Source organism: Aphis gossypii, chromosome 2 (assembly GCF_020184175.1).
Source record: "Aphis gossypii isolate Hap1 chromosome 2, ASM2018417v2, whole genome shotgun sequence".
NCBI lineage: Eukaryota > Metazoa > Arthropoda > Insecta > Hemiptera > Aphididae > Aphis > Aphis gossypii.
In genome coordinates, this window is record NC_065531.1 from 31,105,663 (window position 1) to 31,132,428 (window position 26,766).

Here is a 26,766-nt window from a genome sequence, read left to right on the forward strand (position 1 = left end):
TTGTATCTATTTTTTTGTCTTTATAATCTAATATTTTTTTGAGTTATAGTTTTTTCTTTATTTTTTGTATGACTGATTTAACTTGTTTTTTTTTAGTTTATCGCAACTTTGAATTCTGAACAATTTTAATGTTGACCCAGGAGAGTACTATTTTTAAAAATCGGGATTTTACCACCGCCCAACAAAGTTGTGGGCATCGTTTTTTAGTCTGTGACCTAAGAACCTTAGTCCACCTTGGGCGGTGTCGCATAGCAAATCGAGGGATGTTTTCGTTTTAAATGTCGGAGCAAGCGAGTGGTAACGTTGGTCCCTAATTCCCTTTGAAAATTGTATGTTGAAATAAGCATATTATATATATATTTTTGAATTATACTCAAAAACTAATGATTTTCCAAAAAAAACCAAAATTTCGAGGGGGTGCTAAACTAGATTAATTCTCTAGTGTATAAGTGTGTAACTACCTTGGATTAAAATTAAATAAGCAAAATTTTATTTAAGATGTTTCTCCCCCCTTGCTTACGTAGTTTGTTGATCTAAAACGCTATCACTATAATAGTAGTATGGTCAATAACTATATTAAACTAGGTATATGAAATTAGAAATTTCACGTTCTGATGGCTGCAATCAATACGTATGTAGTTATGTACTAATGTCATCAAAACCCAGAGTGGAGTTTAGATATTAAACGAACTTAACATTAAAATAGTGACAAATGTCAAACTATTTAGGTATACCCTATTTACATGCATCCATTAATTCGAATTGGAGTACTTACGACTATACATGCATCACATCTAAAATCGTGTTAGTATGTTAGTATACCTAATACATTCCACTCGACCAGTTTACGTTGCAACGTTTACAAGCATTTTAAACCGATTTACCCTAATTCGAATTAATAAATTCGCAACCCTGATATGGTTGTTTTGTTGTAGTGTAATCCATTTTCATGCATTTTGTACTTATATACCTAATGTACAATCGCCAGTCGAGGTTAATGTCCAGAGGATTCGTTTGTATAACGATTAACGATAAACTTTGTCGTAACTCCGAGCGACAAGGCGGGACATTGTAATTTGCCATACATTTTTAAGTCTATATAGGTAATAAGTATATGTGAAAACGATAATATAAAGAATACAGAAAGTATAAAGAGTAGGGCCAAAGAGGGGGGAGACACTCATTAGCGGCAACCCGCCTGATTATTTAAGGAAATAATAAATATGAAATATTGAAATTTGAAAATTAATTCTTTTCAGTTTGGTTTTTGTTTATTTTTCAGTCAGAAGCACAAAATTAATTAGATTTATGCCGAGATTCATAAATCATAAGTATTATTTTGTTGAACTTTGTTTCTAATTTCTTTGTAGTATACACAATACACATATATATTTTAAATTGTCAGAAGTATGGTTGAAAATATTTATTATAAAATAGTTGTGTACGCTTAAAACTTATTTCTTGATACAGATAAATCGAAATTCAATTCCCAAAACTGTGTGTTGTAGGAAATTTATGTGTGCTTTAAACAATATTTTGTTGTACTAAGAATTGTTAGGTTTGTGACTAAGTGTATAGTACAACAATTTAGATATTTTATGGGCTGCTGAAATTAAAAATTTAATTTTTACTGTAGCCACATAGCTGTACCTAACTGAAAAAGGTTTTTTAAAATACCTAGATACTGAAGACTTGTCATTTTTATCTACAATTTATGTTAAATATTTCTACTTTTAAAAATTTGATGGGGAGATTACGACTTTGACTGTAAGCATCTGTATTTAGTTAGTTGAAGGTAATATTATAGCATATTTTTATGAGTTTTAAATGCTATAAAATCCCAACTTTGGTAATAAGAAAAGAACTTGGTAGAAAAGTTCACTAACTATATAGTTGCATAATTAGAATTCCCCAAGAGATCAATGATTACTAAAAAGTTTATCTATTTCAACATTATAATTTATAAGCAATTATAATGTTAACCAGTTCCTAGTTTCTTAAAAAATTTCAACTTCTACAGAAATATATAACCTTTTTTTTTTTTTGGTAGTGATTTCAAGTATGTTATATAAGGCTGCTACCCGCAATATGATCTAATTGGGCCAACAGATGGCCGGCCCGACCAAATCAAGTGTTATGTACAGACAGCATGACTTGGTTAGTTGAATTAATTTTAATTTCAATGATATTCGCATGTTTTGCCTAACTAAATTATCTTGTCAGCGAACATATTGTGTATTTATACGTAGCAGCATTAATAATATAAAAAAACTTATGGAGATTATGGAAAACAATTAAATTTATACTCTATTCCGAAAAATAAAAATTATTCTATTAGATATTTACACAATAAAACATTGATTAAGCAAAATGCCTTTTCTTTACAAAGGTCATTTCAAAATTAATTTCAATGAAAACTTAACAAAGGTTAAATTTAAATTTATTTAAAAATACTAAATAGTAAAAATGTAATGAACTTACACTTGTTTTGTTTTACAAACTATTTATTAAACAAAAAAATTTAAAACTAACTTACACTATACAATTACTCTTATAAAACATAAGAAAAATATATATTAATAATTTAATGATAACTTGCAATGGCGGATAACACATGTTGATTTCATAAATTCAAAAGGAAACAATAATTGTAAGGCATACTTTCATACTGAGAGCGGTATAAATTGAATTTTATTAACATTTTATTTCTTAAAAATTTAATTGTGTTAAAAATAAAAATATTTCAGTCTATTGTCTGTGTAAATAATTTAATATATCTTACATTCAAGAATAATTCATTAACGCCCACAGAAATAAATATTTATAAAATTGGAACATATCAACACACGTATGTTATATCGCTTCAAAGCGAAATGGCTTTTGTTCAATATTATAAAATTATAATTTAAGTGTGATTTAATAATTGTTACTGTATACAATGGTTATATATCAAAATACACTTAAAAAACATAACAAGCTAAACATACTTTTCTTAAGTTATATAATTTATAAGTATATTTGTTTTAATTAATAAAAAAAAACATTACTTTGTACCAACATAGTTAATGCGGTCATGTTTTTTTAATTTTTTAAAAAAATAATGTTAGAGTAAAAATGATACGAAAAAATCTAATGTAAAAAACAGTGGCATCACCACTCTCGATAAAACAAAATATATTTAAAAAGTTAAAAATAGTTAGGTCTGGATGATATGCATTAACATGTTTGTGCAATAAACTTCATAGCTGGTGAACTCAGTAAGGAACTTGTTGTGATTCTTCCCATCTTTGCACTCTGGTATTTTTTGTAAACAGCCTGTACAAAATAAAAAAAAAATACAAATTAGTTACTACTTATTGGGCAGTTGGAGGGGAGCACACAGTGATTTTTGTGGTTTTAAATCAATAATAAGAAGATTAATATTCATGAGAACACAATAATGGATTATTCACATTTGTATTCATTTATGATTCACACGACAATTAACATGTAATATTAATTACCTAAATACCTTATTAATTACTTCATAAAACATGCTTTGCTTTAACACTCTTGTACTTATTTTAAAATATTAAAATAAATTCAGACAATTTTTAGAAGTTCATAAATTTAAGTATAATACATATAAAACCCGTAATTCTCAAATTTTAAAATTTGTAACTATCAGCACTCACAATTAATCATTACTATCATGCCACACTACCGCTGGCAACCATAAATTAATTTGGTTTTATATTATTACATTTTCTATAGCACTACAATAATGCACACAATAAGGACTGGGGTCGTAGCAGGAATTATTAGGTTTTTTGATATATATATTTTTTCCAATATATAATAAATACAAATTGAAGGCATTGAAAAGTATGCTTGCCGTATAACAGATACTTATTGAACGACTGCTGATAGTTATGTGATATGCAATGTGTTAAGAACAAATTTTTACTGGGAAACAAAATTCCCATTATAAAATCCATCATATTAAATGTAACAGTAAAAAAATACTTCAAAATTTCAAGTTAAAATAGAAGACTCAATTGCACAAGAGATTACCTTGTATTTCCATTCTGGGGCATTAAGTGCTAAATGAGCAAGCGATTGAACAGTAGAAATCAATTCATCCATTTTGTATGTCGAGTGTTTTTGCATTACATCTGTCCAATATAAAGATAATAATGAATTTATATCTTCAGGGTTATCATCTAATTCAGGATCATTAGTTATAACGATTGCTAACAATAGACCAGCTGCTGCTATTTCAGATGGTTTAACATGTGCTAAATTATAGTCAATTAAAGCCAATTCCAGAAAGTATTTAGCCAATGAATGTTGCGATGATCGTGCCTAAACAAAACCATTGCATTTATAATCTATAAATTAAAATATATAAAAACACAATTTATTACTTACACCTGACACTTTGCTAAACCTTCGCAAAAAGGTTAAAGAAAAAGGTCTAGACAGTGAATAATTAATTGTTCTGAAGACATCTACCAAACTTGATTTTACTTCATCCTTGGTGAAGGCATTGTCTGATAAATAGACAAAGTCAGTTATCTCGGGTACATATATTTCTTCATACTTGCAGCCCAGCAGTAGACTTGTGGCACCAATTAATTGAAGTTTATTTCGAGCAACATTTTGATTTTCCTAAAAAATATTTAATTTAAGAGGATCTTTTTTTTCATTCAAAAACCAAGAAATGGATAGTAATTGTTAACTTCAATACTGTCATCCAATCCTGTATTTTATTCGCTAATTTTAAGCAAATATGATATCCTAAACATAAATGTTAGGTATGTCTTATCAATGCTTATTATATTAGGTATCAAAATTTCAATTCAATAGTTTTAAGTAAAAAAATTGTAATATGAAATTCAGAGGTAGAAATATAATCTGTGTTATACACAATTACCTATTTTTTTTTACGATATTTAAATTTAAAAGATAATTATAAGTATATAAAACATAAAAATTTTAATTTTGTGATAAAATAATGAAAAGAAATGAAAGGACTTTCGTTCATTGTACTAAGATAAAAGGTAAATTCAGTTTAAATTAAAGCAAAGGTAAATTGGAAAGTTACTTTAAAGTAATTAATTTATCTTGTTAGAAACAAAAAGTAACTAGTTTTTTTTTTCACTCAAAAAAATTATTATTTTATAGAACTGTATAGTTCTAACTAGTTATTAATCATAAGATAATTATTAATATTTATAGTAGGTACTTATTGATCGATACATTTTGTAAGATATTATAGTATTGATTTATTTTATTACTTTATTATAATTGTATATGAACTAATGGGTTTTTAAATTTATATTTGAAGTTATTAAACAAACTAAATCCTAAGTAATTAGGTAAGTTAGAAATTTAGAAAATGTTATCAACTAAATTATATACTAAGATTAGGTTTGTATGTTTAAGTAATTTAACTTTAACTTGTTTAAAAATCGACTAACTTGCCCAGTTTTGAATTTGCTATGTTGTTGTATACTAACAGAGTGGATACAATACATGTGAGTCTATGTTCTTTAAACTAGGAAATGTTAGATGGAGTTTAAGTAGCTAAATATGTAAATAATTACTTGTAAGTATCTGTCAAGAATTCCAACAGCTGTATAAAGAGATTCTTGCATAATTTGAAATTCTTGTTGTACTTCTACAAGCCAGTCAACAACAACACTACGGTTAGATGCTGTTATGTATTTGTGGTTAGCTAGATAATCTTGTTTTATGACATATTGATTCTAATTTTAAAACATGAAACAATTAATAATGGTACATAGATATTAGATAGTAAGGTATTATAACAAATACCTCCAATGTCATCATGTATGCAAAAATAGGCTTGGAGTATGCTCCAACCAGAAATGGATCATATTCATCACTTTTGTCAACAGCATCTACTTTACAAGCAGCAATCCATTCTTGTTCTTTCTTTTGAGATTCTGTCAGTACAACCTAAATAAATTTTAAAATTCGATAATTTAGGAATTTATTTAAAAGTTGTATTTCACTTACTGATTTGTTTCTAAGCGATGAACTTCTGGTTAAAGTTCCTCTATAAGTCTTAACCAATCCAACTGTCTTAGGTCTGACGATAGCTTTTGGAATATTAGACACATTTTCATGTAAACCAGAATTAACTTTAAGAATGGTTTTTGATGTATTTAATGAAGGTTTTACTTTTGTAGTAACAGAAGTGGTAGTACGGTTTAAACTATGCAAAACAATAATTCATAATTTAACATTAATAAAGATAAAATGGCAATTGTATCGTAATAAACTTACTTAGAAGCAAGTCTTGTAGTAGGTTTTGTTATTTGGATAGTAGGCTTAGTTATTGTAATTTTTCCTTTTTGATTAGCATTTTGATTTATCTGCAAGTTACTGCTTATGTCATTTAATACAGGTCTTCTAGGAGCTATAATACCACTGCTTTTAGTATCTTTAACTGCTTTTGGATTATTTTCAGAATATACTTTGTCTTGTCTCTGAAAGAAGTATAAAAAATATACATTATTTTAACTACCATAGATATTATGCATAACTGTATAAACGATTATTATTTTTTAAACTTGTAACAAATATTACATACAACATTTACATAATTTAAATTTAGGGATTTTATTAATGTACCTAGAACATGATCATAGATGTATTAAATTAGAATTCAATAAATAATTTAACATAAAAAATTTTTTTTCAGTAGAATCAGTTTTAACTAACAATGCTAAGAATATGATAATTCATATTATTATAAGTTCCTATAGAAATTTATTTGAATTAATATTAGGAATACAATAGGTGTTTTTCAATGTCATTACATTTGTTTCTTGTGTTATTGTTGTATTCACTTTTTTGAGGGAATAACGAAAACTTTCTGTAGAATGATATGATATTAAACTTAATACAATTTGAAAATATAATTATGTGAAGTCAAATAATATACCTACACCAAAATTTTAGATCCCTGCAATCTTATTTTTAATTATAACTAAAATGTATAAATTACGTTTAATTTATGTTATAATTATTTTAAGCAAAGCTTATATAGAATATCGAGTAAAAGATTTATATATATTGCATTAACTATTACAAATGTTTATGTACCTACCTACTTAACATTTAAAAATATGAAAATTCAATTTCCACACGTTATTTTACATAGATAATTAATAAAAATAATATCATTGATCGTGTATTATCTTCAATAGGTATTTTAGATAATAATAAATAATACAAAGCCGTGTACCTACAAGGCCCAGTAAATTATAGTTTGTGTTGTTACGGACTATCAAGATTTAAAATATTTAATTGAAAGTCAGTACATAGATCGGATACATCAACTTTATTTCAGTCCGTAAAATAGTTTTTAGAGCTTTACAAAAGTAAAGAAAAAAACTCACCAAGTGCATGTCACGTCTGATGCCAGTTGCCATTTTTCAATAGATTAATACAAACGGTGTTGAACCAACGAGAAAAATTAAGGTTGTCCGTTTTTCCAGAGCAATCTTTAACAGTGAAAAACTGCGCTTCCAACGAAACAACACTACAATGTATAATGTATCCTCAGTTTAATAAAAATAGTCTTGAAAAACCGACCAACGACTACAAAAATAGAATAGAAAAATAAAACGACTATATTGTCGGATAATAACAAAAAAAAGAAAAGTGAAATAATTCAATTTAAACAGCAAAAAGAACAAGACAGGAATATCATAGAAATTAAATTATTTAACGGATTTTCTCCCCACTACGACACTACATTATTTAACGTCGTTCTTAGATGTGACCAACATAACATTACATTATTATTGGCATATAATTTAATGGGTTTATTAAATTTTCTTTTTAAAACATAAATAAGTGATTATTAAAACATACATATTATTATAATATACGAGATAAAAATTACAACATTTAATTACTGGGTTAGCATTATTTAGACATTAAAAAATAAAAAAACAAATTAATACCAACTCCAATAAATTAATAAATAATGTATTATCTGTAACCATGGTTTGGTAAGCTGCTTCAAAGACCGTTTCCTAAATGTTTCATAACGGATTTGATAATAATTTGTTTTTTTGATAAGATTGTTTTTTCATTTTCAATTTTCTATAACCGTTAGAAGTTTGAGTGAGACGAGTTAATAGGTACCTGAGTAGTGAGTATTTGACAATTAACAGTTTACATTGACGTTGACAAATTCATTTAAAAAGGAGATAATGAATGTATTGACGGCTGAATAGACAATTTTACTATTTAGTTATTGAATATTATATTGTGCACATTTGATTTATTTATTTTTTCTTTATTTTTTTTTTTTTATGATTAATGTTGGTGTTCATAATTTATTATTATTCATTCATTCATTACCTATTAATTAATCAGATATGATTTTTTAATTTGTTAAAAAAAGTCTAATTTATACAAGGCACATAGTTAAATAAACTTATTATTTTATTATGCATACAATTTTTACAAATCAACCTAAAAATGTCGTTATTACTTTCCAGGTAATTATTTAATTTAAAATAATTTAGATCTAAATCTTGTGGTTGTTTTATTCACATTAATGGTTTTGTTTTATAGTAACAAGCCACAGGATATTTTAAATCCAAGTATTATTGAAGTGGATATAATTAGACAAGATAATTTGGCTTATGAATACCTATGTCATTTAGAAGAAACTAAAGTGTATGTTCTTATTTGAGTATTTATGATATTACTAATGTTATAATATACAAATTTAAATAATTTTAGATGGTTAGAGTCATGTTTAAAAATCACCTTACCCCATGTTATGGAACTTGAAGACCGTTTACGAAACGGTGTTTTACTAGCTAAACTAGGAAATTTCATTGCTCCTTCAACTGTACCATTATCTTGTATTTATGACCGTGATGAAAGACGTTATAAGACAGCAGGTCTTCAGTATCGTCATACAGATAACATAAATTATTGGTTGAAATCTTTAAATGTTGTGAATCTACCAAAGGTAAAGTTAAAATATTAATTAGAGAATTGTTTTGATAAGTTAATTTTTATTTGTAGATATTCCATCCTGAAACCACTGATGTTTATGATAAGAAAAATATGCCAAAAGTAATTTATTGTCTTCATGCTCTGAGTACCCATTTATTCAAACGAGGTCAAGCACCATTAATTCAAGACTTGTATGGAAAAGTTGATTTTTCAGGTAAATAAAATTGAATAAAGCAAGAATATTAAACCTTAAAATTAAATTCTATATTTGGTATTATATTTAAGCTGAAACAATAACTGCTACAAGAAAAGAATTAGCAGAAAATGGTATAGAACTTCCTAAGTTCCAAAAAATTGCTGGACTTTTATCAGAAAACATAAAGGGAGACACTTTAACATTACAAGAAGCTATCATGGAAATAAATAACGCTATTTTATCTAAGGTTGTAATTACTGTTATCTTTTAATAATTATTTTGTTATTATATAATATACTATAATATTTTAGGATATGAATTATTTCACAAAAAGTTTATGTAATAAAGCAGCAAAATTAAATTTTATAAATTTGGATTACATCGAAAAATATTTAGCTGTCTTACGTGATGTTAAACATTCCAAAGAAGATTCTGCTTTGAATAAGGTAATGTATCAAATTTGAGACCTGTCATAAAATATTATTTAATTAATTCTTGTATTTTGTATTATAAAACAAATTAAAAATGTAATTGAAACTTTATTTTCAAGAATAAAGATTATTGTAAATTATATTAATATAATTTTAATGTTTTTTAGTCATTAAGTGAAAGTTTTGAACCAGACACGTATGATGACATTTTAACTCAAAATGAAATACAGGGATATATATCATCTGTGAATAGTAAGGAATTTTTAATTTTTTGTGTATAGTTTATACATTTTTAATTTATTACAGTTGACCAAAAGTGGAATGAAATGAGTAAAGCAAACTGTGAAGATGAAGTTATCAGTATACTTCAGTCAAAATACTTACCTTTAATAGTAAATTATATAATATATAAACATATATATATATATATATATATAGATTATTTTTGATAAGTTTATCTGCATATTAAATATTATTTTATGTTAGGATGTACAAAAGCAAAATGGTAAATACTATAAATCAGAATTTCATAATCTATCAAAAACTATTAATTATACAACTTTAAATACAATTGACAAGAAATGTTTTCTTCAACAAGTTGTTAATACGGGAAATCAATTAGCATATAATCATAACAAACGTAAGATAATTTTTGAAGAAAAAAAATGTATATAATTATTACAAATATATTTTACAGAGGAAGCTGCTATAAACAAATTAAATGACACATTAATTATTGATGATATGGATGGTTTTACACGTGTTCTTAAAGATCCTATATTAAACTTGAATCACCTCATTAATGAATTTGCTATTCCTTTGTATTTCGAAGAATTGAAGATTGATCGATGTGATATTGATGTAAGATTACAATTCTAAGATTATTTATTTTTAATTCTGACTAGATTATATTAATATATTTTTCTTGTAATTTAATGTATAATATACAATTATTATTATACATTGTAGAATAAGAAATTTTATATATTAAAGTTTACAACGAATATTTTTACAATTTTAACCATTATATATTAATAATAATACATTTTTCTTTGTTATTTAAAATAAAAATTGTGTTCATATCAGTATTATTATCATTATTAATCTTATTATTATTATTATTATTTTACAGCAAAACCTAAGTTACCATGATATTGTACAGAGTTTGCAGGTATTAAATCTAATAGCTGATGTTACAAAGGCTGTTCTTTCCGAAAATATTGACTTAACATGGGATCGACTTGCAAAATTAAAGAAATTTTTTCCAGTAAAATTTGATTAAATAAATTTAAATATCTCTTTATTTAAATATGTTAATTTTAAAGGATCAAGAACTTGATGCAGGATTAAAATTACAGTACTGGAGTGCCTTTGATGCATGTAGACGATTTAAAATTATAAATAAAGGATGCTTTGGAATATTATCATTTATGAATATTAAAGATTGTGTAAATATTGTCCATAATCAACTAGAACAAAACAAAGAAGGTATTAATATAATTATAGAAAATAAAATAATATTCTAATCCATTTAAATGTTTTATGTGATCAGTTATTAATGTCCTACTACAACTTAACAATGCATTAAAGTGGAAAGACTTGAACACAGTAAAGCAATGCATCACAAATCCAGCATTGCAATTAGAATACTCAGTTAAAGATAAAGATATGCAGTATGCATATGAATTATTACTGGTATAAATAAATATCTTTTTTATAAGTTAATACTAAGTATATTCATTATTCATAATAAATTATAATAACATGGTTGGCAATCAATTACAAATACTTGATTGTAAAGAAAAATATAGAGTCACAGTCTGTCTTGGAATTTCTGGAAAATTATAAAATATATTTTATAAATTTATAATATTTTATACTTGTCATTATACCACAATTATGAGGGATTCTAGTATAAGACTCCTTTTAAATAAACTTTTGGTCTACTTCAAAATAAAGTTTTGGTTACACTACTGATACCAACAGTAAATTTAAGTCTTTTTTTGTTATTTAGAATCGGCGAAATGATTCTGAGGATGAAGTTGAAATATGGAAAGATGATGTTGAAGATGTCTTAAAAAGAGTGTGTGATGAAGTTGAGAGTATTCATAGAAGTAAGTCTGAAGATTTTATTTTATCAATCTCGGCTAAATACATGTCTTTAAATTTAGGTGCTGAATGGCTTTTATCTGTAAATTTATCATTAGTTAAGAATGAAAAAACCAAATTAGCACAAGAGTTTCTTAAACTTGTTCCAATGATTGAAATTGAACAACAGGAAATTTGTATTTCGTTATTACATCTACTTGAGTCAAAAGTAAGATTAAAACTTAATCGTTTAACTTAAAATATGTAGAAATAAGTCTGTTCTGTAAATAATTGATATAAATGACTTCCAAAAAGTTTGAAAAATAAAATTATTTTATTCTCAAATAGTTCTTGTCGTATGTTGATAGGTAAGTATTTAGGATTTCACTAAATGTAATATTATGTATTATAATATTTTAGGCAAAATATAGAGGTCCTTGGGTCACACACCAAACACCATATGGTCGATATGTTTATTTAAACCTTGAAACTTTAGATTATTCATGGGAAAAACCAGCTTATTTTCCAACACCCAAGTATTTAAATATGGAAGAAATTCAAGTAAATTAAAGCTAAATTAAGTAAATTAATTTAATGCATTTATTATTATAATTTTATTTTAATATACCACAGACTACAATAATGAATATGAAAAAAAGTTATCAGCATCGAAAAGAGTCTGAAGAATTAAATAAATTTATTATTCAACTCCAAGCTAATATTCGTGGATATCTAGTTAGGCAAGAAATAAAAAACAAGATTAAGTTATGTTCAAGACAAGAGCTATATGCTATAAAAATACAAGTTAGTTATTATATTTTTCAAATTGTATTTGTTCATTTTGACAATTTAATTAAATTTTTTGTTTTAGAAATGGTGGCGATGTATTTTATTCCGAAGACAATGGTCAATTTTATTGAAAAAAGTTAGGAAGCAATTGAAACCTTTTCAACGTGTTTATACAAGTAGTGATGTTAGTAATGCATCTTGTTAAAATGTATTTTATATTTAAAAATAAATATTTGTATTTTAGGTTAAATTTATAATAAAATTACAAGCAATTTGGAGAGGTAAAATGGTTCGCAATCATTTTTATCATTTATTTCATACAGCTAATCCTCCTTATAAGATTGTTAAGCATTTTGCTCGTTTACTGAATTTTAATTTGGAAGATTATCATCGGGAATTGGAATTACAAGTAAGTTTCAGGTAGCATATATAGATGTATATATTTAATATACTTTTATTACAATTAATTGTACAGAATCTCCGTGGACAAATTACTCAACTTATACGTCAGAGCAACAAAATGTCTCTTGAAGCTGATGAGTTAGATACAAAAATTGGTTTACTTATTCAAAATAGAATTTCATTACAGGTAATATATGGTTTCAAAAACTAATTATGTTTTTTGCTCTATATTTTGTTGTAAAAAAATTATTATAATATAATTGTTATTTGTATGTTTTTTTTTGCGTTTAGGATGTCATTAATCATAAACTGAAAACTAATGAAGACATTAATAAATTACAACAACCAAATAATATGCAAAATTCTATTAGCTTAATGTCTTTAAATAAAAATAGTAAACATCTCTTGGAATGTTATCAGCATTTGTTTTATATGCTTCAAACAAAACCACATTATCTTACTAAACTTATATTTTGTTTGCCATATTCAGTTCGTCATATTTCTAAGTAACTATTTATGTCATTATATTACGATGTTATATTAATTTATATATATTAAATCTTTTATTAATTTATTTCAGATTTTTAGAACAAATTCTTATGTCAGTTTTTAATGCTGGTAGTAATAGTCGTGATGCATATTTTATGCTAAAGCTGTTAACATTAGCTTTAAAAGAAGAAATTAAAATTAATTGTACTAAGGCATCAGAAATTAAAACTTCAAATCTATATATATTAAAAGCAATTGTTGATCAGGCCAGATGTTTTGATAATCAAAAACGTTTAAATACAATCTTTAGAACTGTAGTTGAGAAGGTATTTAAATGTTTTTAATTTAGTTTTATTGACATATATTTTGTTATAAAATTCACATTTGTTGAAAAAGTTATGAAATTTAAAAGTGATATATCAAAAAATAACACCTCCAAAATACTATTATCATTACAATTGTTATTACATAACATTTTCTAATGATAATAACTTTAGTAATTATGCTTTTATTATTATTTAGCTGATACACCATAGAAATAATCTATTTATTGACACAAACCCAGTGACAATCTACAGGACTTGGCGTAATGAAATAGAGACCAACACTGGAGAAATATCGTAAGAATTACTTATACTCTTTTATAGCATTCTTACTTACCTGTTTCATTATGAATTAAAAATATGAATTTTATAAAAACAATAATCAGTTAATAATTTGACGTTCCTCATTTTATTATTAGAGATCTACCTAGCTCTGTAGATCAACATACTGCATTAAAATATGAAGAAGTTCAAAAAAGATTAACTCATAATTTGGAACAGCTACAAAACATAACTGAAGAATTTTTAAGCAAAATTCTTGAATCCAAACCTTTAATACCTTATGCCATATTATATACAGCTCGGATATTATGTGAAACCATACATGAATTATTTCCTGATACTAGAGAAAATGAAGTTTATAAAGTATGTGGCATAATTGTTAATGAAGTGTAATTACTAAATAATTCATAAAATATTAATTTTTGTAGATAATTGGCTACTTTGTTTATAATTTATACATGAATCCAGTTATCATAACACCTGAAATATATGATATATTTGAAACAAAAATTGAAGATGGAATAAGTTATCGACAACGGCATAATTTAGCTAGTGTAGCAAAAATATTACAATATGCTTCTAATAAAAAAGGAGTAAGATAATATTTAGTTAGTTTTTTTTTTTTTTACAATATTTAATATAATCTATTTTTAGTATAAAGATGAAATCCATTTAAAATGTATGAATCCATTTATACTTGACTGTTACACAAAATTAAAACTGTTTTTCAACAATTGTACTAATGTTGATGATCCTGAAGTGTATTATAATGTAAATGAATATACAGACGTAACACTTCTTACTAAACCAACAATAAACATAACATTACAGGTACATAGACTCATATTAGTTTTATAAAAAAAAAAAAATTAATAATTAATAAATTATATTATTTAGGAAATACAAGAAACACATTCTTTATTGCTAGATAATATTGATCAAGTTGCACCTGATCCTTATGATCCAATTCATCAATTACTTGATGAATTGGGACCTTCTGCACCAACGATTTCACAACTTTATGGATGTTAGTAAATGCCTAAATATACTAAAAAAAATTTTATGATTATTTCAATGTAACTTATTTGTTTGTAGCTGATGATGATGATGTTATTGTTCAAAGACGCATTGCTACAGTTCAAGTTTGTTTAACGTTATCTGACAAATTTGAACCTAACACAACAACAGCTTCTGTGACTAAATTATTCATTAAGTATGTATACTATAAAGCATAACTATTATTCAGTGTATAAAAATTAATTTTAATTTATGTTAGGACAAAGGAGTTATTGATAAGAGTACTTCCATATTTAAGTGGGCATACTTTACCAGGGTCTTTAAGGATTGATTCAACTCTAGATGAAGAAAGTCGTTTTGCTGACAGAGAAAACAAAATAAGAGCTTCTGGGAAAAGTGCAGATTTTGAAGAGTAAGTGGAATTTATTTAAAACTGACAGTTTGTTTCCAACTATGTTTAGGGATACCAAAGGATATTAAGTCTTTGTAGTTAATACAAATAAAATAATACTAATAGATTAGAATAGATCATTAGGTTTTTAGGTACAAATAAAAAATGTTTTTGCCCCAGGATCTATCTAAAGTCTTTGTACATAGAAGAATTTTTTGATTCAACTAAATGAATGAGTAAATGTTTTTAAAGTAATTTTTTATTTTTACTAAATCTTCCATAACCTCAGAAATTAGATGTTCTAATTTCATAATTTATGCATTTTAATTATACAAGTAATTAATTTTCATAGCTGCCAATACTAACTGTCTCATTTTTCTTTATCATAATTTTCGTTTTGATCTATCTTCTGAGTCTTTGTTCTATTACTTACTTCTTGATACTCTTTATTTTTGATGTTGCTGTGCAGTCTTATCTAGACTGAGTAGAGACCTTTAACACTAATATGGTAAAATGTTACTAAAGCAAACTAAAAAATCACTTTGGGTTTTATTATTAGATAGTCTCCTTTCTCATACCCTTCAATGAAAAAAAAAAAATGTTTCATCACATTTTCTTATTGTATTAAATTATCTATAGATAGTTAATATTCAATAAATAAAAAAAATAATAATCAAATATTTTTCCTGCTTTTATAAGTATCATCTTACTTTTCTTCACGTCATCTATAAATTTCGTTATACATATTTGAATAAAATTATAGAGGGACATTAAAAGAAATTAAAGCAAAATTAAGAAAACATTTGAAAATCTTAGAAGAAGAAGGTATTGTATCAAAAGATGATGGATACCAAGGTATAATTACATCAGTGGCTAAAGATATTTGTAATCGAAATAAGTATCGCCAAATACAAATTAAGGTTTGTATGAAATGTATATTTTAGTGGTTACTGTGAATAAATACATTTTAAATATTTAATTTCAGGAATTGCAAATGTTTAGATCAACGAAACAGAGATTAGATGAAAAAATAAAATATTTAGTTGAAAAAATAAAGTCATATGAGCAGTACATACAAACTTGTTTAGATAAACATAACACTGGTCAAAAGTAAAAATAATTCTTAGATCATTAGTACTAATATTATTAAATTTAAATTGAATTAAAAATTTATTTTCAGAAAACAAAAAAAATCAACTAATAGAGGTATACAGTTGAAGTCAAAGAAAAGTATTCGATATACTGCTGCAAAATTACGAGAAAAAGGAGTTCTAATTGAAGTAGAAGGACTTCCAGATGGACAGTTTAAAAATGCTCAATTTGAAATTAGTCCAACTGATGTGCACGGTGTGTTTTTAGTGAAAGGAAAATTTATGGGAGTAGAAATGGAAACTATTAATATAGATATTCAGGTAAATAACTTATAGTAAAGCATAAAATAAAATTTTACTTTGTTATAGTACAAGACCATATTATTAAACAGGTTTTTAGTCATCATTAAGGTTTTAGAACTTTTGCTCTGAAAATTCTTAAAATTGTTTTTGTTTGAAAAAATCCATTTAATATAAATAAAAATGTTAAGTCGTCAATAGTAATTTGTTGAAAGTAAATAATGATTGATAATTGCTTATTTTAACAAAACTCAGATATGTATTGATTAAAACTATCATTTTATATTTTAGGCATTTTTAATCAGATTTAAACAATGTGGTTAATAAAATAAATTACTATGTAAAAAACTATGTAGATAAATAGTTAGTTCCTATCCTCTATTCAAAATAAGAAACATAGTTGGTGGTTACCAGTTTTTATCAGTGGCAGTTAGACAACACCTGTTTGTCTATCTTTACCGAGTTAACCATCTGTAAGCCAACAATGTATAAGGCTCTACCCTTACACAGTAGTCTGTCACTGACTAGGTTCCTTATTTTGAACAGAGTATAGTTATACAATACTGCAATTTGCACTAGTGACGAATTTAAGGGAGTCCAGGGGGGGCTTGGTCCCCAGGCGGTAAATTTTGGTGAGCATTTTGATATAATATGGTACCAAGGTCATTTGGATGATAAAATAAAGTAATGGCACTTAGATAACCTGGGTCGTAAAATTCCTAAATACGTCTCTACTTTGCACTGATACAAAATAATAATTTTTACGATATATACAATTTTCTTCCTTTTAAGTTTTTAACTCTTACAACTGTAAATATATTAAATAAAAAATATTAATAAATAAGTTTTCAAACACCATATACATTTATAAAAATATTAAAATGTACTGATATGCTAACACATTTTCAAAAATGAATTTTTCCTAAAATATGGTATAATATGCAGTAAACTTTTGTATTTAATTATTTCACATTACTAATATATATCTTGTCTAGAATAATGTATATCCACTACAATAAAATATACAAGTGCAAGAATTTTTAAATTCTAGTCTTAATAATATTTACTATAATGGTTTTAAACAATTTATTAATTACTAATTAATAATATATTCTATTAATTTAAGGATTTGTTAAAACGTCAATTTGAAGGAGCAACAATAATGGATATTTTTGGTACTGCCAAAGTCAATGTTAATTTATTATTATTTTTACTAAATAAGAAATTTTACTGTAAACATTAAAATCTATTAATTGGTATGTATGATTTTGAAAATTATAATTAGCATGTAATAATAACCAAACTAACTATACAATACCATTAAAATAATATAGTTTTTTACTTTCATAATCATTGTATATTTTATAAATAATTTTTTACTATAATTACTGATTAGTGATCATACTCTGTAATACCTCTAAATAATTGTTTACATATTATGTTTTCTATTACAATTAAATATTATTTATGTTTTCTGAATATTAACCAATTATTGAAAAATAAATATTTTGATGTAGTTTTATGTATTCATAGTAATAGTTTTTTGTATTGATAATTAGACTACTTAAAAAAAAAAAATTGTATTTATTAACAATTGAAATTATTGAAATTTATGAATGGTTAAAATATAATCTGATAGTACATTTAGTACCTGTATTTTTATACTTCACATATATTTATTTTTTGTATTAGTTATTTAAATGCTAATTGAAATGTCTGTATTCTGATAGAGGATACAAATATATTATTGGATATCACATTTACCTTACTCTCCATTAAATATTTTAGCATTTATCTTTTTTTTGAAAAATTTACTTGAACAACCAACAAAAAGGTATTAACTATATGGCAATAACCTTAAAATTTAAGGTGCCTTTTTTATTTTATTTTTTTAACTACAGTAAGAACCACTTATAAGAAACCTTGTATTAAATTTTCAAGTTTTTTTGGGCACCCAACATTTTTTTTTATCGACAGTTCAAAACAAAATTCTTGGGAAAATCGAACATTTTAGTTATTTTTAAATAGCTCAATAAAAAAACAGAATAATTTTAAAATTTAACTGTGTATAATATATATATTGTGTGTAGCAGCCTTAACGATTTTTACAAATTAAGGTAGAATTGTTTTGATATATTTTACATTTTCAAGTTAAAAATTATTTTTATTGCTTGAAATTTTAATACGATATTTGGCAACTGTCATAGGTCAACATTCGGCTTATAAGTCATGAGTTAAGTGCTTCCCTTGATTCATGGGTGCCGGGTGGTAAGTAGTGCAAAGGAAGTAAAATACTAGAAATTTCACAAGTCACAATGTATTATGCATTAATACTCGCAAAAAAATCGGTTAGTAATTAACTAATAAGTTTTCTTTATGTACATGGGCGTGTTTACGGGAGGAAGCGGATGGGCACTGCCCGGGGGGGGGAAGACTGTGCATTTTACAGGTAACATTTTAGGTAGGGGGTCAAAAAAATTCTCATATGTATGGTAATATAGATAATAATAATATTATGGTAGGTAATATTTATTGAGCTACGAGTTCATATTTTTTATCAAGGGGGGGAAAGTGCCCTATCTTGCCCTCCCCAATGGGCGTCCATGGCCTCCAACAAAATCATGCTAAGATAAAAAAAAAGTCGTGTGGTGTATACCCTACAGTACCTATCACGAATTAAGATATATCTTAATTCGTGGTACCTATAGATTTTGATTAATTGTAATTTTTTTAGTTACACATTTATAACAAAAAATATTCCTAATATTGTGAATTTTGTAACATAAAAAATTAATGTTTCTTCATGTCTAGAAAAAAAAATAGGTCTCCTAATTTAAAAATTTGCTGTGCGCCCCTTCGGCTACCAAAGTCTGAAGTATGCTTATGCAATGTAAAATGTATTGATCGCAACTGGTCTATCGACGCTAAAATTTTTAGAACGCAATTGGTTAACTCCCGTCGTAGACTCTTTTAATATGTTCAATAAAAAAAATTGTTTGGGCCATGGTAATATAATATACACTAGCAATATTAATTAAATTATAACATAATTATATGACAATATAATGATAATAATATGTGTACTTGCAGCTCGTCATCGTAAAACTATTTTGTTGAAAATATATTTGTTCGTAGAGTTATTGATTAATGATTTAACAATTAATGAATATTTAATAAATTAGTATACATATAACTGATAGTGTATCACCAAAGAATTTATTTTCATTAAAGTTGAATATAATAATTTTTTTTTTTTTTTTTTGAGGTGGCTATATATTTAAGGGTGCCATGTCCCTCAAATGGAAGTTTGAATGGGGGAGCCCCATTTTCGCCAATGAATAGAAACATACTTAAAATGTTATATTTACCTAATGTTTTTTTTCTAGCAAGTATATTTATACAATTACAATAAATAAATTGTAGAAATTATATAGGAAAAAGTAATAATAAATTATTTTAAGGTATCCTATAGCGTTGGTTTTATATTATATTTTATAATATAAGATTAAAAAATCATAAGTTATAGTTTATAAAAAAAAAACAAATGGTTAAGTTATAATGTAAATATAATATGTATCATGGTTCAAAGTCCAATGACTTATTGTTTACATATCATTACATCAATATTTTAAAATTGATTCATAATGTTATTAAACAATAATATTAAAATGTGTAATACACAAAGTATTCAAACAAATAATAATATTAAGCTCAAAATCTAAAGTTACGTATTATCAATTGTTCCAATAATCCAATGACTACAAGACCGTATCCGGGGGAGGGTAGGGTTCACACCCCCCCTGAAATTGTTTATGAAATAAGACTGAATGTCTGAATAGTTAGAATTTCATATTTTATTACGTCTTAGTATAACATATTTATACATTACCCCCCCCCCCCCCCAAGTATAATTTTATGTTTTTTATTTTTACGAATAACAATATACATTTTTAATTGAATATTCTGAAGAAGAATATTTTTCGGGGTAGGGATTTTGACACATAAAAATCGAAATTCGTACAAGTAGATGTAGATTATGAGCTATAATTTATAAGAATTAAGATTTCATAACTTCGTGTACGGAATACTCCATATAATTTCATCTACTACTCTGCTTAGTGTTTACCTAACTTTAAAAATTTATAACTCAAACTTTTAAACAAATTTCGATCTTAATACTTAAAATATTTACTCCGAAAAGTTCTGCTTCAAATATGAAATTAAAAATATATATTGATGTTCAAAAAAGTATAATTTTTTTATTTTATTTTGAAATAAATTTTAAAATAATGAATGTTGTTCGATAATAGAATCATTCAGTATTGTTTATAAATCAATATAATCATTTCATATTTCCTATAATAAAATGATCTTACTAGGAATTTAAGTATTACTTAAATATTGTGCAAACAATAAAAGATGAAATGTTTTTAATGTGTTTATCAAATAGGTAGTTGATTAAAATGATAAAATACATACATTAGGTCAAAGGTAAATGTATATTGTATATAATGGAAATAATAATTTAATTTATAACATATTATTAACCTAGAAACATTAATTTCTATATTATGTACAAATAAAATGTAAAAATAAAATATGTAAAATTGTTACACATAAATCATAATAAAAATGAAAACAAATATTGTTTTAGTTATAATTTTTATGTTAAATACCAATTGTTTATGTCAATGTAAGTAAAACATTATTAATTATTAAAAGGGAATAGAATTTATTGTAAATGCATATTTTTATTTAAATAAAATATTTTTAATCTAATAGAAAAATGTGTGCACTTTAATAATTCATTTCAATTGAAATGAGACCAATTTTATTTTATTTATTTTTCTAATTAAAATATATGTTGTATGCATATTTCTTATTTAGTAGATTTTGTATAAATTAGTTACATTTTGATAGCATTTCATATATTGATGACGATTTATGGATATTGTATACAGTTAGAATAATGCAGTCATTAAATTAATCAATTATTAAATTATTTAATACAATTATAAATTTATGAATTTATGATGACTAAAAATATATATTATAACTTGTAAAATATAATGCTTTATTTTTTTACACTGATAATTTCATAAAATAAGCTGGTATTAATCTAACTGCATTTTTACTAACTTACTGTATTTGACTCATAGGTATATGTGTACCACAATTTAAGATACAGTACAAAACAAGAAATCATTCATTATAATTGTCATTATTTTTACTAAATAAAAGTGTTGTTTCTAATTTTGAAACAAAATCCACCATCTGTAAAATCTTAGTACTACAGAAAAATGTACAGATGAATAAGTAAAATCCAATTTTAATATTTTAACGTATTCGGTTTATTATTAAATAATGTAAAAAGATACAGAATACATTTTACATGTATTGACTTGTTATTACAATAATATCTATTTCCTTATTATTATATAATATATACATTTTCTGCACTTTAATATATATTTTATCGTTTCACTTTTTTAAGTCTATGCATTTGATGATGATGTGCCTTCACTGTCAGAAGCTGATGAACGAATTATAAATTTGACCATGTTGACGAAAAATGTTCTAGAACATTACCAAAATCCAGATCCTGTAGGATTGCCTGAAGCTATAGTACCACCATATTCAGATCCTGAACCAATACCTGATAATGAAAGCCCTTTGTGGAGTATGCATAATTCAACAATGAGGGGACATTCAAAATTTAGACTAAAAAAATTATACGTAAATTTGGTCGATTTACAGGTTTGTATAGTTACAAATTGATTATAAATTATCAAAAAAATATATTGAATTGGTTGTCTAATTATGTTAAATTATTTATTATTTTATAGTTGGAATTTGGAATTTCAATTGATACATTAGTGGTAGTAGGTAATTATTCTTATTGGAAAATGTATGAAGGATATTACAATGTAACGCTCATACAACTTCATATTGATGGTCATTTGAGCTTAAAAGTAAGTGAATCAGGACACTTGGAGACTAATAATTTGAATATGAATATGAACTATGAGAGTTTACACATGGATACAGATAAAATAAATATACCATTTTATGATACATTTGTTAATAGTTTTACAAATTTTGTTGTTCAAACTATTAAGCCCATCATTATGAAACTAATTAATGTAATGATAAAAGAAGAACTTAATCAAAAAATGAAACATTTTAAACGTTTTCCAAATACAATACCTCCCGTAGACTTACTGATAGCTGAGAGTCGTCAACAAATAAAATCAATGGGATATGATCCATGGCGCGTAGAAGATTTAATAAATGCAGTAAATTTCAATATATTTAGTTTGGATGTCAATGAAATTTGGATATCCGGCCTATCAAGTATATATAGATTAGGAGATATTCACATAAGTATACAGAATCAAACAATTATATCAGTCGTACATATAGGAACTCAGGAACTTAAAGGACATTGTCAGTGGAAAATTGGAGCAGCAGGAGTATTAAAAACTACAGGTGTCTTAAGTTTTTCAATTGATTATATACAACTTGAGGCCAATGTGACTCAACCAATGGACACAAGATTAGCTCCATTTTTAAATGAGTTCGGTTTATCTGTAGGAAATATTCAATTGCGGATGGATGGAGCAGGTACAATTGATTATTTAGCTGAAGCACTTGTCAATATTTTTCCCAATATTTTAAGGAATAAAATTGTAGATGCAATGGAACTTCCTATTAAAAAAAGAATACAGGACTTTTTAGATAAAGTTGACGTGCAAGAAAAAATTGAACAAAGAATTCCACCAATAATAGACAAAATGATGGAACATAATATTACAGACATATTTAAAGAGAATGAGATATTACATGAAGATATTAATATTGTTAGTAAGGAAGATTTTTGAATAGATGTTCAGAAAACTTTTATTGAAACAATAAAAACAAATAAAATGTAAAATACTATTTTACTGTGATAAATGGAACTTTTTATAATTTAGAATATTATAAAGACACTTATTATTAATTTATTTTTATCTTTATGATAATAAAATTGTTAAAAAAATAAAATATATTAAATTTACAAATTGTTTTAAATCGGCTTTATTATAATTTATAATATTAAAACAAAAAAGGAACACAAATATCTATATTAATCAGACTTGCTCATATTTTGTAACATTTCAAGCACATGATTACCTAGTGGCTCATCTTCGTTAGCCCAAGAAATTACAATTTTCTTTTTATTATTATCCATACTGTCTTCTACAGTCACCAAAATTGATGCTAATGATATTGATCCATCAGACATAGTAAGTTTGTTTTTGAAAATTGGTAAATTATTCTCCAGCATATTATACAATTTAGTTTTGGTTTTTTGGATTGTAGACGATTCTTTAATTTCCACTGTACAAGTAAATCTGAAAATAATAATCATAAAATTTAACAAAACAATTTATTTCAGCATAATTACTTTTGAAATTGTTTAGAAATTATAGATTATTTAATTTATATTAAAATAGTTTTAGTAAGTCAAGAGTTATCACAAATATTCACAAGAATGTAGAAAATATATTTAGTCAGTAATATTCTATATCAAATATTGTAAAACAAACCTTAAGGTGTGCCGTTGAATATCTAATTCTTTAAAAGTATCTTTCACACTCATAGCATTTAAATTAGAAGAACCATTTTTTAAAAGGAATGCCCCGTGTACTAAGCGTTTCCCATTTCCCAAATTATTTGACTGATCATCTAATATTTCTTTAACTAGTTTTGTACTCATATTGAATGTATGTATGTTCGCTGTTTCAATTTCTACAGTTTCACCATTAGCAGGCATGTAACAGTTAATATTAAATTCTTGCATTATTTTAGCTCTGAGAAATTTCATTTTTTCTTCTTCACCATGAACCAATAACACATTTTGAGGTTCACAGTTCTTTATTAGTTGTATGATACCCTTACCATCAGCATGAGCTGAAAATGATAAATATTCAACTGACATTTTAACATCAATGAATTTATTTGGTTCTGCTTCAATTTTTTTAGAACCACTCAAGACTTTATTACCAACAGTCCCAGATACACAATAACCTGGTACTATCAACATATTTTTCTCATCAGGAGCCCACTTTTTAAATATATTCAACGATAAGCCAGCATGTAACATACCAGGTGTTGCAAATACTACCATAGGACCAGGATTATGCATATACGTTTTATCGAATGGTTTAATGTGCTTAAAATCAAACATGTTCCGGTGAACAAACGTTTGTCTGACTTTTTGATTTGTCCAAGTTATAAACATTTTGTAATAACTATTAGCTTTTTCAGTTAAACCAGCTGCAAAGTAAACAGGAACCTTAAGACCCATGCGATCCCAATAAGTGTCAATAAGAATACATAACTCTTGAGCTCTTCCCAAAGCAAAAATTGGTATTAACACTTTACCACCACGATCTATACATTCATGCACATTTTTTAAAAAGTCTCGTTCCCTACATCGCTTTGAATCTCTTATTGTTGTAGCATATGTTGATTCTGTTATAAGTAATGTTGGGCGACATTTATCAATCCAAGCAGCTCCTAAATGTCTGTCGGGGGTCATGGAAAAATCTCCAGTGTATACCACAGAGTCATTCCCAACTTTAATATAAAACATAGCAGCTCCCAATACATGACCAGCATAATATGCTTTTAGTTCTATATCTTCTTTAACAGTTACAACTTCATGTAAATTTACTGCGGTTACTTTTTTCATACAATCTCTAATTGCACTTGATGTGAAATATTTTGCTTCTTCTTCGTACTCAACTAAATGTTTACGCATGTCTTCTAATAAAATTGGAGCAATTGCTTTAGTTGGATGTGTCATATATATAGGACCATGATAACCAAGGTGTTCAGTTAAATAGGACAGTGCACCACAATGATCTAAATGAAAATGTGAAATAATTACACAGTCAATTATGTCTGTTATATTACCATCAGATGTTATATATGAAAAATCAGGAAATTTGCGTTCATCTTGATAGCCCATATGCATTCCACAATCAAGCATAATATTTCGATTTCCAATTGTTATTAAGATGCAACTACGTCCAACATCCTGACCAGCTCCCAACGGAGTGACTATGATGCGGTTGCTGATATTCATAATCAAGGTATTGGTATTTACTATTTAACAAACTGAAGAGAATAAAACCAAACTGAATTGAAATTATTCATAAGAATTATGTATACAATGTGATATAAATTATTACAAAAAAGAACTCGAACAAACTCAATTTATATACTTTTAAATTTAAAAATAACTGCTGACTGACAGATTAGTGAAAAAAAATTAAAAAATGCTAACATTAAAAATCATTGAAGCTTAATATAACATTGAATATTTTTTTAATAACATTAAATAATTTAAATTGGTATTTTGTAATTTTGACTTATTTGTATTTAAACTTTAAACAATAATACTATTAAAACGGACCTACAACTAGTACAACTGGCTACTACATTTGTAGTATTTGTACAATTATTAGGTGATATGACATTTTCTGATACTGAATGACTACTGATAATAGAATATAATAAATAATAATATTTTTATTATTATATTTCATGGTTATAATGATAAGATTAGGATATAACCACATTTAAAGATAGAATTCACGGCTTAATAGATGGTCTAAAACCGTGATAGAATTGAAGTAGAATCATAATTCATAGACTTTATAAGGTACCAAATACCAATTAAGTTCTATGACTTATAAGTAGAATTTACTTTATACTTGGTAGTTTATAATATTATAGCAAACTTTTGTAATGCTATATTTATTCTTTTTTTTTAATTTTAAATTACAAAAAGAAAATACTAAATTTATTTACACGATTATTTATCTCTTTTAACTTTATAAATTAATAGCTTGTGTTAGATAGAGTGAAATACATATTAATTAAAAACAACATAATATAGGTCATTATTTAAACCTATTGTATC

General features: G+C 25.6%; 5 protein-coding genes across 5 annotated transcripts in view; 3 read left to right on the top strand and 2 right to left on the bottom strand.

The window, feature by feature from the left end:
* The window catches only part of LOC114127329 (ABC transporter F family member 4-like), a 220,455-nt gene that overhangs the window by 181,477 nt on the left and 12,212 nt on the right, over positions 1–26,766 (top strand). The window lies entirely within an intron of this gene.
* On the bottom strand, positions 2,424–7,736 carry LOC114127364 (G2/mitotic-specific cyclin-B). The gene is made up of 8 exons (XM_027991584.2): positions 7,413–7,736; positions 6,295–6,497; positions 6,025–6,223; positions 5,821–5,964; positions 5,589–5,750; positions 4,411–4,650; positions 4,054–4,344; positions 2,424–3,315 (listed from the first exon to the last, which is right to left on the bottom strand). Exons 1-8 carry the CDS (start codon positions 7,443–7,445, stop codon positions 3,217–3,219), a joined length of 1,371 nt encoding a protein of 456 aa, XP_027847385.2. The 5' UTR covers positions 7,446–7,736; the 3' UTR covers positions 2,424–3,216.
* On the top strand, positions 8,116–18,440 carry LOC114127345 (ras GTPase-activating-like protein IQGAP1). The gene is made up of 33 exons (XM_027991553.2): positions 8,116–8,525; positions 8,602–8,706; positions 8,773–9,007; positions 9,064–9,208; positions 9,280–9,437; positions 9,502–9,636; positions 9,789–9,873; positions 9,928–10,013; positions 10,108–10,261; positions 10,319–10,482; positions 10,754–10,888; positions 10,947–11,109; positions 11,174–11,316; positions 11,636–11,735; positions 11,793–11,938; positions 12,130–12,270; positions 12,343–12,513; positions 12,581–12,682; positions 12,743–12,907; positions 12,974–13,087; positions 13,192–13,406; positions 13,481–13,715; positions 13,912–14,009; positions 14,132–14,357; positions 14,423–14,587; positions 14,649–14,825; positions 14,892–15,021; positions 15,090–15,207; positions 15,271–15,423; positions 16,166–16,322; positions 16,388–16,512; positions 16,583–16,814; positions 17,920–18,440. Exons 1-33 carry the CDS (start codon positions 8,506–8,508, stop codon positions 18,034–18,036), a joined length of 4,815 nt encoding a protein of 1,604 aa, XP_027847354.2. The 5' UTR covers positions 8,116–8,505; the 3' UTR covers positions 18,037–18,440.
* On the top strand, positions 21,322–23,854 carry LOC114127339 (uncharacterized). The gene is made up of 3 exons (XM_027991543.2): positions 21,322–21,486; positions 22,288–22,550; positions 22,640–23,854. Exons 1-3 carry the CDS (start codon positions 21,426–21,428, stop codon positions 23,672–23,674), a joined length of 1,359 nt encoding a protein of 452 aa, XP_027847344.2. The 5' UTR covers positions 21,322–21,425; the 3' UTR covers positions 23,675–23,854.
* On the bottom strand, positions 23,716–26,276 carry LOC114127338 (integrator complex subunit 11). Its single transcript, XM_027991542.2, has 2 exons — positions 24,383–26,276; positions 23,716–24,187 (listed from the first exon to the last, which is right to left on the bottom strand). The coding sequence occupies exons 1-2, from the start codon at positions 25,924–25,926 to the stop codon at positions 23,920–23,922; spliced, it is 1,812 nt and encodes a 603-aa protein (XP_027847343.1). The 5' UTR covers positions 25,927–26,276; the 3' UTR covers positions 23,716–23,919.

Excerpts from the sequence above, each read along its gene's own strand:
- LOC114127364 (XM_027991584.2), bottom strand. The coding sequence starts at position 7,445 with ATGGCAACTGGCATCAGACGTGACATGCACTTG. Across the intron at positions 5,965-6,024 it reads CATCGCTTAGAAACAAATCA|GTTGTACTGACAGAATCTCA; the intron begins GTAAGTGAAATA and ends AAATTTATTTAG. Across the intron at positions 4,345-4,410 it reads GGTTTAGCAAAGTGTCAGGT|GCACGATCATCGCAACATTC; the intron begins GTAAGTAATAAA and ends GGTTTTGTTTAG.
- LOC114127345 (XM_027991553.2), top strand. The coding sequence starts at position 8,506 with ATGTCGTTATTACTTTCCAG. Across the intron at positions 9,874-9,927 it reads ATATATATCATCTGTGAATA|TTGACCAAAAGTGGAATGAA; the intron begins GTAAGGAATTTT and ends AATTTATTACAG. Across the intron at positions 16,323-16,387 it reads ATCGCCAAATACAAATTAAG|GAATTGCAAATGTTTAGATC; the intron begins GTTTGTATGAAA and ends ATTTAATTTCAG.
- LOC114127339 (XM_027991543.2), top strand. The coding sequence starts at position 21,426 with ATGAAAACAAATATTGTTTTAGTTATAATTTTTATGTTAAATACCAAT. Across the intron at positions 21,487-22,287 it reads TACCAATTGTTTATGTCAAT|TCTATGCATTTGATGATGAT; the intron begins GTAAGTAAAACA and ends CACTTTTTTAAG. Across the intron at positions 22,551-22,639 it reads TAAATTTGGTCGATTTACAG|TTGGAATTTGGAATTTCAAT; the intron begins GTTTGTATAGTT and ends ATTATTTTATAG.
- LOC114127338 (XM_027991542.2), bottom strand. The coding sequence starts at position 25,926 with ATGAATATCAGCAACCGCATCATAGTCACTCCGTTGGGAGCTGGTCAG. Across the intron at positions 24,188-24,382 it reads ATTCAACGGCACACCTTAAG|ATTTACTTGTACAGTGGAAA; the intron begins GTTTGTTTTACA and ends TATTATTTTCAG.